Source organism: Rhinolophus ferrumequinum, chromosome 10 (assembly GCF_004115265.2).
Source record: "Rhinolophus ferrumequinum isolate MPI-CBG mRhiFer1 chromosome 10, mRhiFer1_v1.p, whole genome shotgun sequence".
Taxonomy (NCBI): Eukaryota; Metazoa; Chordata; class Mammalia; order Chiroptera; family Rhinolophidae; genus Rhinolophus; species Rhinolophus ferrumequinum.
The window spans coordinates 24,632,154-24,644,614 of NC_046293.1; the positions used below are offsets into that span (position 1 = coordinate 24,632,154).

At 39.5% G+C, this 12,461-nt stretch overlaps 1 protein-coding gene across 1 annotated transcript; it reads right to left on the reverse strand.

Annotated features, from left to right (window-relative positions):
* Nucleotides 1-531: 531 nt before the first annotated feature.
* Nucleotides 532-11,846, reverse strand: NECAP1 (NECAP endocytosis associated 1). Its single transcript, XM_033118001.1, has 8 exons — nt 11,708-11,846; nt 6,472-6,572; nt 6,209-6,313; nt 5,448-5,529; nt 4,549-4,657; nt 4,271-4,454; nt 2,726-2,828; nt 532-2,413 (listed from the first exon to the last, which is right to left on the reverse strand). Exons 1-8 carry the CDS (start codon nt 11,800-11,802, stop codon nt 2,365-2,367), a joined length of 828 nt encoding a protein of 275 aa, XP_032973892.1. The 5' UTR covers nt 11,803-11,846; the 3' UTR covers nt 532-2,364.
* Between the last annotated feature and the right edge of the window lie 615 nt (nt 11,847-12,461).

Genomic DNA, 12,461 nt, shown 5'->3' on the forward strand with positions numbered 1-12,461 from the left:
GAAGCCAGTGAATCCCGACCCTAGGAGAGCAAATGGGGAGCTATGTTGGAATCTCTGGAGAGAGCAGTATGTGTTACTTCACACACACACACACACACACACACACACACACACACAAAAGCACACATATTATTCTGATTCTCCTGTAACAATCACTGAATAAGAATTCCAAGATCCTCTGGCTTCCAGTCTCTGACTCTGACTTTAGTTCTGTCTCTTACCCTGATTTCCTTCATTTATGCTGATTATATAATAGTTCTAGGATGTGAGAAGTGGCCTAGAACATGAAGATAACTTGAAGCAAGTGAAATTAACAGTACCAGCAAATAAATACTGAATACAAGGAATCTCTAGGATTACTCTGGGGGTTTAGAACCACGAGCAGAGTGTAGCCTAACTTCTTAAAAGCTCCTACTTCTTGAAAAAGAATAATAGCTATAAAATGTCTTTTTATTACCTACTGGCCCATTTATATTGGATCAATTAAAAAAGGTAATGAAACATGCAAATTAAAAGATAAAGAGACACTACCTTTTTCCATACTTTTAATTACCATTATTGCACCAATACAGCATATGCTTTATATACATATATCTTAAACTTCATCATCAATTTTTCAGCAATTCAAATACATAATATATTATCATCTTGAGAATACAAAGAACACAACATGGAGGAAGATTGAGAAAATAGGTTCCCAATAGTTAGTCACTAGTGATTCTATAGACTTTCCTTTTAGTGTTTTCTATTGGAATTTTAAAATGCCCCGCCATGGCTCTATAAGTATAGAGCTGCCTAGAAGTGGAGGCAATGAAAAAAGGATGGATTCAAAGTTAAAAAGAGTCGAGAAGGAAATCTAGGACAGAGAACGTATTTTGAAACTAAATATAAGGACTCCATTCAGTCAGAGTATACACGTCCAAACAGGTGCTAAGGGAAGAAATAATATCCTCCCATTTCATCCTCAAAATTGCCATTAACAAACAAAACAGATAGTGCCCAATCAACTAAGACAGGGAACTCTCTTCACAGCATTGTAAAAGGAATGGTGTGGGGCAAAGGAAAAGAAGTGACGGGAGAGCAACTTGCTTTTGAGATATCCTGGGTGATGGGTATCAAAACGGTAACTTGGGCAAAACCTATCACAGGTAAAGCTGTGATTCTCCAGCTTCCTTCATAAATGATGATACATATAATAGCAGCTTTTCTATTGAAAAATTAGATAGACTGAAAAGTAAATGTTTACGGAAAGGGGCCAGATACCCAGGCAGCAAGGCAATGTGGGTACTGAACAAGTGTCAAGTGCTTTCAACCTCTCTGCTCTACAAATCAGGTTAAAAACTCTAAACCCTCAACTTTAGGTAAAACAATGGGACAAATACAAAGTAACGCTGTGCTTCAAATGTAGCAATTAGATGAAGCAGCAAGAAAGTACAGGTCCTCCAATAATGTCATTTTGTCATACTGTTGATGATACGCCATAGGAACCTAACTCTTGTTTATATCGATTAGCCCATGGTAAAATTGGCTTTGTTGTAAGTTGTTTAAAGTCACAAAACCTACTGATGACGTTGAAGACTTACTGTAAACACTTCTCTAGAATATAACTTGGAAAACACAGCTCCTTGACTCTCCTTCACCCAAGAGACACCCACTGATCAAAGATGTTGCACTATTCAACAAACAAAAGAATAGTGGAGGCTCCACCAACACAACCCTCTTATTATAGGAAGAGACATGTAAACACATGAGAGGGTGATGGAGCTGCACTCAGCACTAGATGTTCACTGAACTGGATAAGCCTGAAGGAGGATACATAGCAGCGACCCAAGAAACAGGTCCTTCTTCATTTCCATCCCTATCAAAATTCTAAATTTGTAAACACTGAGGTCAGTCTGTCCATTTTCAGAGTCTTGGGTTAGCAGAAAAGAAATTTCAAGGTTTCTGTCTCTCCTAAAAAAACTCAATAGGGCTTCACAAAGAGACACACAGGGTCATGAGATGATTCTGAAATATGTTAAAGAATTTAAAAGATGGAGAAAAATTATGCAGATGTGGGAGGTCATGTCCCCCTCACAGAGACCCTGGCCTTTTAAGCCCTGCATAGTCAGCCACAAGTATGAGAAGAGCCACTACTCCCCTGCCTTGATAGTGAAGAGGAGATAAGCGATACTTTCTTGGCTGTACAGCAAGTAACAACATAGGGGAGCAACATAAACCAGCATGAACGTAATAGCAAAGCTATGAAAGATTGTCCAGTTATGGTTCTGGGGAGAGAAGGGATTCCTAACTTCCCTCACAGATTGGTGCCCTCAAGGTCATTTTTATTCTTCAAGTCTGTCCTTAATGTCCTGCCCATGCTATTCAGAACTGGACCCAGTTAGATGGCTGTGGTGCCTGGTTTGGAACAGAGCTGCAAGACAGAACAGAGAGAAAGCCAAAGGCATAGTATTAGGACAGCTACTCCATTCTTTACTTAATAGTTTCAAAGAAATCGCTACCCAGAATTTCTGAAACTTCACAGCAATTCTACTTAGCAAGGCCTGAAATACCCACCTCCAGCTTCACCCTACAGTTTTCTTATCTCACCATCCCAGTACTCCTATAGTTCCTTACCTAGAATTCCTGCCAAAGATTCTATATGACCTACGAATGCCCTGATCAAAGATTTCGTCTGATTGTACATATCATCCATACCCTGACTGAGAGTATGTTACACCCATACCTGGACGCAGTACTAAAGTCTCCCCACAAGTCATTGTTTGAAGAAACTGGCGCTGGTGCTGATGTGGTGACAGGAGCAGGAGAATCCAGATCTAAAAGGATATCTGAATACAAGGTAAAAGAAGAAAAAAGGAGGAACAGGAAATGAAAACATATGTTCACACAAAAATCTATATACAGAAGCTTTATTTATAATAGCCAAAAATTGGAAACAACCCAGATATCTTTACATGGGTGATGGTTAAACATGCTGTGGTACATCCACGCCATGGAATACTACTCAGCAATAAATAGGAAGAAACTATTGATATACGCAACAATTTGGATGAAAGCTCAAGGGAATTAGGCTGAGTGGAAAAAGCCAATCCCAAAAGATTATATACTATACAATTCCATTTATATAACATTCCTGAAGTGACAAAAGTATAGAGATGGAAAACAGATTAGTGGTTGTCAAAAGTTAGGGACTGGTGGGGTGGGTGAGGAGGGAAAGAGACTGGGAGGGAGGGAGGGATGGTTATTAAAGGGTGACACAAGGGATCCTTGTAGTGATAGAACTGTTCTGTATGCTGACCATGGTGATGAATCCAGAAACCTACACACAATACAACTGCACATATACACACAAATGAGAACACGTAAAACTGGTGAAATCTAAGCAGTAGACAGTATCAATGCCAATTTCCTGGCTGAGATATTAGACTACAGTTTTGTAAAACGTTACCATTGAGGGAAACTGGGTAAAGGATACAAGGGATTTCTTGGGATTATCTTTATAACTTCATGTGAACGTACAAACGTCTCAAAATAAAAAATTTAATTTAAAAAATAAAAAAATAAATCTTAGATATTATCTCCAGTGTCTTCTGGTTAACACTTATTATAACTCCCAGACTGTAATAACCTGGTTCTCTAGTCTTAGGAAAACTCCTTTCTGCGTTCCAATCTTTGCAATTCTTTAAATGTAAATATATCTATTATTTTCCCCACCAGATAGTAAAGAACAACAAAAATGTATTCACAAACACAGACATCTCATTTTCTCCCAACAGCCCTGGTGAACAAATGAAAAAGTTAAGAAATAACATTTACTCAATGGTTACTATGTGCCAAGTACTGTGCTAGGTGCCCTCACATCACTTAACTTTCACAATCCTGGGGTGGTTTTACGTCTCTATTTTGCAGATCAAGATACTGACACTCAAGAGACTTTAATGTTACCAAGCATATTCAGATATAAAGGGACAGAGCTATGACTGAAATCTTGGTCCATCTGACTCAGGCCTACTAGCACGTAACCAAGGTACAATGAAGGAAATAGTCTTTTTGATATCCACCCATTTTCTGCCAAAGAACCTACCACATACCATGACTCTCGGTCCACTAGAAAAGCTTTGATCCCTTGCTAGAGGCTGTCAGAAATCACTTTGTCAGTACCAAGTGCCATTTGATAACAAAAACATCAACACTCTCCTTGACAAAAAGGCATTCTCCAATTACAACCTAAGTATGATTTCTGAAAGTTAAAAGTACTAGAGAGATTTACCTGCATCACTACCTCCATGGTTAGATTTTTGAATGGGTGGTGGAGTGACATGATTGCTGATGGCAACTGAGGAGGAAGGTGGGGGAATAGTGATTTTGCCTCCAGGTGGGGGTGGGAGTAAGCTTAGGCCCCCAGTCCCTGCAGTCTTGGGCTTAGAAGCACTTCCTTTCTTGGTTGTAATGTTCTACAAAAAAAGAAAAAGAAGGAGAGCAAGAGAGAAAAAAAGAGAAGTCACAGACTTCTGGAAATATAGGAAGGGGGGCAAAAACCATACTCACCCCAATACTCAACTTGATGGTCTGTCCTTCCTTGAAGCCCAGATCCAACTTGGGACGAGTGTCCATTTCCTGAGATTCTTTGGAAATCTCAGATTCCTGCTTTACCCACCTTCAGTAAAAGAGCAAGTTATCTTAATTTGGGATTCCCTGAAAGCAGGGTTTGACACACAAATTTGAGTGTAACTAATTTATGCAAAACAAGATTCCAGAAAGCACAGTGAGGGAACTGAAGAGTTAGAAGTGGGAGAGCAAGAAAGAGGACAACTGGGGCTCAATACCACTGAGGAATGAAACATAATGTACATTAAACTTGTCCCTACAAAGGAGGGCATTTAGTCACCAATTCCCATTCGCCTGGGAAAGGGCTGACCCTGAAGGAACGTTAATTCCTCAGTCCTTCCAGGTTGTACCCCTGTATTAACTGGCCTTCTGAGGCAGAAAAGCAGAGGTACGTGCCTTGAGGTAGGAAGCGACAGTGTGGATGGTACTGTCCACCACAGCTACACCAAAATCAGGTGGGCTGAAGAAATGTTGCAATAGGCACAAAACATGTCACTATATGAAATAACAAAACTGGCATGTAACTCCCCACATATCTAATATACAGCCCTGATACTGTATGCCTCTCTCAGCCACCTAAAAACAAGGGCACCCCCAGAGGCATAAACAAAAGCATGATCACAAACCATTGTACAAGGAATCAAAAACATATTCTGGGCTATACGGAAAGGATAAACTAGATACAAAGATAATATATGGACAAAGAATCAATGGGAAGATTTATATTCATAATAAACTTGTTTACCAAATAAAGAGGGTAAAAGCGACAGTGCCCATTCAACTGGGAAACAGCTTTCCCCAAACCATTTAACCTGGTAACTAAGATGAGCTTCACTCACTTGAAGTGATCTTGCAAGGAGACATTAAAGTCAAATGCATCACCCCGATCTGTGAAGCCAATGCCAATGAAAGCACTACGCCCTGGGGGAAAAAGACAGGAATACTCAGAATAGGAAGTGTCCCTAGGGAAAACTCTATCCAATGAAAATATAAGTCACCCTACCTGAAATCTGACAATGAGAATCATCTTCTCACAGACCAGGGTCTGCAAACTACATACAGCCCGTGGTCCAAATGCTGCCATACCTTGTTTTCAGTAAAATAAAGTTTTACTGAAACACAGCCCCACCAATTTGTTTACATATTATCTGTGGCTGCTTTCACATTACAACAACAGAACTGAGTAGTTGCTATAGAGACCACTTGGCCTGTAAAACCTAAATATCTGTCTCTTTACAGAAGAAGTTTGCCAACCTCTGATACAGACAATGGAGAAGAGATAATGATTGGCCTAGATACAGATGATTTATGATGGTCCCACCAAAAACCACTACAAACAATGAATGGGCAGTAAGTGTAAATTCTTTTGTTAGATATACACTTTGATTTATTTACATTTACCGACTAATTACCATGTCTTGAACTTGTGTTCATGTTTATTACAAATAACATTTTAATCCTTTCATAACTATAGTTAACTTTGCAGAAAGAGGAGGAAAAATTTAGTAAACTGAAGATAAATAAGATCAGGACACACTTTTATTGAAACGCATTAACTATTTTCCCAACCTCATCCCATTTCAAATCCCAGATCCCTTACCAGTACCGTCCTGGATCCGAATTACAAAATAGCGGCTGGAATCTGTCACTGTCTCCACAGCAATGCCAGGATATTGTTCTACTGGTGCCTGAGCAAAGAGTTCCCCTGACAGGTAAAAGAAAGACTTCTTTGAGCAAAGGAAGCAAAAATCTTAAAACTCTAATTAACTAGTATTTCTACTTCAGTCCCCAACTTAAAGATACTTACAAAAGCATAACAAACCAATATCCTTAATATGTTAGAGAGTCAAAAGCATAGATTACCTGAAATTTTATCTTCGAGTTTGATATAAGCAATCTTCCCTTTTGAAGTGATTCGGAGGCGACCAGTCCAATCAGGCTGGTCTAATTTCCAGTCAGAAGCCCTAGGATAGGAAAATATTATAGGAAACCTCAGGCCTCAGGTCCATGTCTTTAATATACAAAAACCCTACGCAAAATCATTTGCCATATTTCTATTTCCCTGTCTTGGATTGCTTACTATTTCTACCTATTAAGTAATCAATAAGAATAACTCATGAGGGGTGGTCGGATGGCTCAGTTGGTTAGAGCGTGAGCTCTTAACACCCACATGGGCCAGTGAGCTGCGCCCTCCACAACTAGATTGAAAAGAATGACTTGACTTGGACCTGTGACCCCCACAACTAGATTGAAAAACAACGACTTGTCATCCTGGAAAAACACACTGTACCCCAATATTCCCCAATAAAAAATAAAAAAGTTATCATCACAAGAAAACAATTTAACTATACAAAGTGATGGATGTTAATTTAAAAAAGCATAACTCATGAACCCCTCTACATAGTTGATTCATGTTAACACACAGTCCAAAACAAACAGAACACAATGTTACTATTTGGGGATTCTGGAGTCCAATAATATTCTTTTTATTGAATTTAACCAATATTTACAGAATACGCATTAAGTCACGGACACTGTTCTAGGTGCTTGGATACAGCAGTGAACAAAAACAGATTCCTGCGGTTGTGAGGCTTACATTCTAATAGAAGATATACAATAAAAAATAAACATAATAAATAAGTGAAATAATTAGTATCTCATCAGGTGGTGAGTGCTAAGGTAAAAAGAAAATGCAGAGGCAGAAGAGGGAGATTGGGAGGGTAGAGAGAGTAAACAGGTTGCAGTATTTGAATACTGCAGTGAGAGTGGTCAGGGTAGCCTTATTAACAAGGTGAAATGTGAGCAAAAATGTGTAGAATGTGAGAGTTCTCATGAAGACAACTGAGGTTTGAAAAGCATCCCAGGCATAGGAAGCAGCTAGTGCAAAGGTGCTCAGGTAGGAGCATGTCTGGAATGTATGCACTCAAGCAAGGAGGCCACCGTCATTAGAATAAAGAGATGAAGTAGAAAAGCTAACAGAACAGAAGGCCAGATTATGCTGGGCCTTGTAAGCCACTGTAAGAACTTTAGGTTTCACTCTCAGTTAAAAAGGAGACGAGCTGTTACAGGTTTTAAGCAGAGGTGTGACACAATCTCCTTTTTATTTTAAAAGAACTACTTTGTTTGCTATGAGTAGAAGAGATGTAAGGATATGAGTGTTGAAGTCATTCAAGCAGGGGTTATTATTTAAAACACTACTGCAGTGATCTAGGAGAGTCATGATAGTGACTAGGAAGAGACAGTAGCTAGATTCTGGATACACCAGAGATGCCAAAAAAATGTGCACAAGTGGACACTTTGGTTAATATTACTCAAGTAGTAGTTCGTCGTAATCAGAAGTGCCTGGACGCTGATGGTAACCACTTTGAGCACCTCTTGTAATTGCAGAAGTCAAACGTGACTTGTATTCATCTTTTCTTATCAATATATATTGAGTATTACAATTTTAATACAGTTTTCCTTTCTTCAAATGTATGCACATTTTTTTGGCACCCTCTATGTTTAAGGTAAAGGCAGCAGGATTTTCTAACAAATTGGGTGTGAGGTAGAAGAAAAAGAGAAGTCAAGGATGACTCCAAGGTTTTTAGCCTTAGCAAAGAAGTTGCCAATAACTGGGATGAGGAAGGCATGTCTGGGAAGAAAGATCAGGAGTTCGGTTTGGCATATGCTGAGCTTAAGATGTCTATTAGATTTTTAAGAGAAGATAGACAGTTGAATAGGAGTCTAGAGTCTAGGAAAAACGTGGGCTAGAGATACGAATGTCCATAGAAACACTGAGTATTTATAATCTGTGTTATAAATGAATTTCAGTGAAATTTAAGACACTATTTAAATATGGACAATTTTACAAAACATTGCATTTCTGATTTTGTTTTGCCAGGAATATGGAAAAGGGAGAGTGAAGTAAAAGTTATTAATAACTTATCCCTTAGGACCCTGAAAACCAACACTTCCAGCTTAGAAAAGTAACAACAGGGTATATCTGAACAAGAATGAGTTTAACAAAAGGGTAAGCAAAAGGTGGAAAGGAAGAAAGCGAAAATTAAAATTAGCACAGATTTTGAACAGGATTTTGTCATCCCCTTCTCTCTTGATGCCCTGCTCTCAAAGACCTTCAAGTGCCTGAATCTGATCCAGATTAGAGCATTCTAAAGTTTCCTTACTAAATTTTTAAAAAACAGCTGTTACTTAGGCTACCATACCACAAAGAGCTAGATATAGTGTAAATAGCTATTGAAAATATTAGGAACAAGCTTACAAGATGTATTTGTTTGGACAGGTTCCTTGTCTTAATTACTGTGTGTGTCTAGTGGCCAATCTTTAACACATTCTCGGTAAGTGAATAGGGATATTCATGGCAGCAGTTTCCCTCAGCCCTCAGCATTAGCTCCTCTCCCACTCCCAAGACCTAGCCTGAAGAACTCTTGGTTTTGGTGAGAATATTTCTGACAATACTGTAAACTGATCTCGCAAATTTTCATTTACTTTAGCAATAAATCCTTACAGCAGCTGTATGAAACATGCATGAAAAGCCTCTCTCTCTCTCTCTCCTCCCCTTCCTCTCTCAACAAAGGACAATAACACAGTAAGTAATAATGCCTAACTTCAAAGTCCAGCATTCTTTTCATTACATTAAAACATACTACAGAATTTAATATTAATTTAGCTGGGAAGGAGGGTAATGATGAATAAAAAAAGTTTTATAGGTCAGGAAACCATTTTCTATTTATAAATTTCTCATCAACCTAAATTTTCCTTCCATTGGTCCAGGAAGCAACAGCTTACACTAGTTGAATCAAAGTTATTTATCCCTTCTAATAGTATTAGTCACTAAAAGAAAGGATTTTTTCCTTTCATGGAAGCCTACAGAATAAATCATGCTCATAATGGAAAATGGGTTCTAGCAAACAATAAGATTATGCAGACAAAAAGACAGAAAAGCATTATTTATCAAGTATCTATTATGTGCCAGGCATGCCCATTCTTGTGAAAATTAAGTGAGAGGATCTCATAACGTAAGTAGTATTATATCCATTTTTATAGGTAAGGAAACAAAAGCTCAAAAGAGTTAAATGACTTGCCAAAGGTAACCCAACAAATAAATAAGAATCACAATTCAAACTTAGTTCTGCTCTATTCACTCACCCTACTAAGAGAAGAGTGGCTGATGATAAAATGTCTCTTGGGGAATAGGAAATATCAGTAATAAGCATGGAAAACATAGAAGGATAATGAGAAAAAGAGTAAAAGGGGAAAATTAAGAAATTGTTTTGATGGCTCAATGCAATTAACTGACATAAGAATAAAGGGTGTGGATTAACTACAAAGTGGTGGTAGAGAACGCAGATGAGAGAAGGAAGGTCTTTAAAAAAGCTTGAAGAAGAAGTAAAAGAATGAATCCCACTTGAATGTGTATCATATCCTTTAGGAGGTCTTAACACCTTAAGTTGAAAGGTATGACTTATTTTCCTTATTTAACAGTTCAATCAATGCTAATTTATGTGATTAAGTGTAATCTACTAAGTTGTTCTTTCAGTCAACATTTACAGAGTGCCCACTATGTGCCAGACACTGTGCTAGACTCTGGGAATACAAACTTAAAAAAGACCTCAAGCTCCTCACACTCTAGTCTAGAGAAATAGGAGACCAAACAATCAATTGCAATACGGAAGGAAGAGCACTGTGACACAGACAAACATAGGTGCTATGGAAGCACAGGGCATACCTAAGCCAGAATGGAAGGGTCCAGGATGGCTTCCCAAAGAAGGTGATGTCTCAGATGGGTCACACATATAGTACCCATCTGAGTATATAATATAGTATATAAGCAAAAAAACACACAGATTTCTATTCATGCTCAATTTGGGGTCTGATTGAAAGCCTAAAATTAGGACTACCTCTTTGCCAAAAGGTACAACCCACAGAGTCTAGTGCACAGGTCAGCAAGCACAAAGATAATGACCCAGGAGAAATGAACCTCTGGTAAAAAGGCAAAATAATGGACATAGGGAGAGGATAAATTGTCAGCCAAGGTAATAATAAATGCCAAGAGGAAAATTATGATGATGATATGGAATAAAAACAGTACCACATATTTAAATACAGCTTTACTGTTTCCTAATTCTTTCACATTTATTGTATGATTTCATTTAACCCTCCAAAAACTTTTGTGAGGCATATAACTACAACAGGTTTTATTATCATTAACTTTTATTTTTTCTATTTTTACAGATGAGAAAACTGAGACTTGGAGAGGTTAAGAGACTTGTCCAAAATCATACAGCTGTTAAGTTGCCAGTGCCCATACTCATGTTTTTTAACATGCAACCCAGTGAGTTACGTGTTAACTCTTTCCACTGCATGACTTCATGGCTTCCTACAGCATCCCCAGACACTAACAGTCATTGAGGTACAAGGTTACAACACAAATTTAGCTCTACAGAGAAAAGGCAGGTTAACTCTGCAGGGAAAAGCTATACATAGGTTAAGAGTGGAGGAAGAGAAGGAAGGTAGAAAATACTACATAATCATCAAGAAAATATATTGAAAAGAAACAGTATGGACAACCATTGGAAAACGTATGATAACCTTTGCCCACTGGCAGAAGAGCTGATGATGGTAAAACCAAATGGTGGATGATGTATTTGCTGCCAACATAAAAGACTAGATCATCCTGAGAGTGTCCAACAACACAAAGATTACCCACACATGTGCACGGCGTATTGGAAACGTGGCGGCGGAGATGAGGGTGACAAACTGAAGGACGCAGGGAAAAGGGAAGGAAAGGTGACTGACGACGGAGCAGGCACGACTGGATGTGGATGATGGAGAACAGATGGGTAACCCAGAGGGGTCCAGCAGAGGAGAAATGGCAAGAGGCAGGATAGCAATTTTTTTTTTTTAAGCAGCGGAAACAAGGGTGATGGCAGTCTAGAGTGGGGTAAGAGCAGGGGGATAGGGCAATAATAGCCCAGGTGGGGAGGCTAGCAAAGTGACAACTCAGAGTTGGCAGTGGCGGGGACAAGCGGCGAGCGATCTGAGAAGGAAACTGTCATCTCCGACCGGGTACGCACGTGCTGCAGTGCCTCGAGGTTAGTACCTGTAACCGCGGTTGGAGGCCCGGGGCGGAATCCGGTAGACGCTCACGTCGGGTTTCACACACAGGACAGACTCGTACTCCAACTCGGCCGCCATCTTGGCTTTGCTCTCCGTGCCACCGGGGGCGGGGCGTAGAAACGGGGGCGGGACATGGGGGGGGCGCAGGGAGTTGCGGTACATGACAACTTCCGCTTACGCTACTTCCGCGTCAGTATATCTTGGTTCCCGAGATTAACCTCCAGTGGCGGGGGTTGGGGAAGCCATATTGAAACCTGGAAACAGTGAGGCTAGGCGGCTCACCATCTTGAGTAATGGCAAAGATGGCAGACCAGTGCGTGACGCACGTTTTGGAAATCTCCATCCCCGAGAGGTAATGAGGGAAAGCGCCATCTTGCTCTCGGCCGGTACCTACGATGTTGTGGAAGGCTGAGAAACCTCCTGGAATCTGGTGAAATTTTTCCTTCCAAGAGTCAATTCTTAACCGTAGTTTCCTGGCAGAAAATGGGTATCTGCACATCTATAATCCCCAGCTGGGTACCTTACAGGAAATGTATGATCCTGTCGTAGACTTGGTGGATTTTTAACTACAGATTCTAAACGTTAAAATTGCTTAGCCTGATTAATTGCCTAATAGCACTTTTTTCCCCCTCACATTTTCCACGACGGCACCTTTAGAAATAGTATTCCTCACTTTCAGTTGTATTTTCTGGTTATCTTTTTGAAAAATTTGACTCTGTTAAACTCTTAAGTGGGAT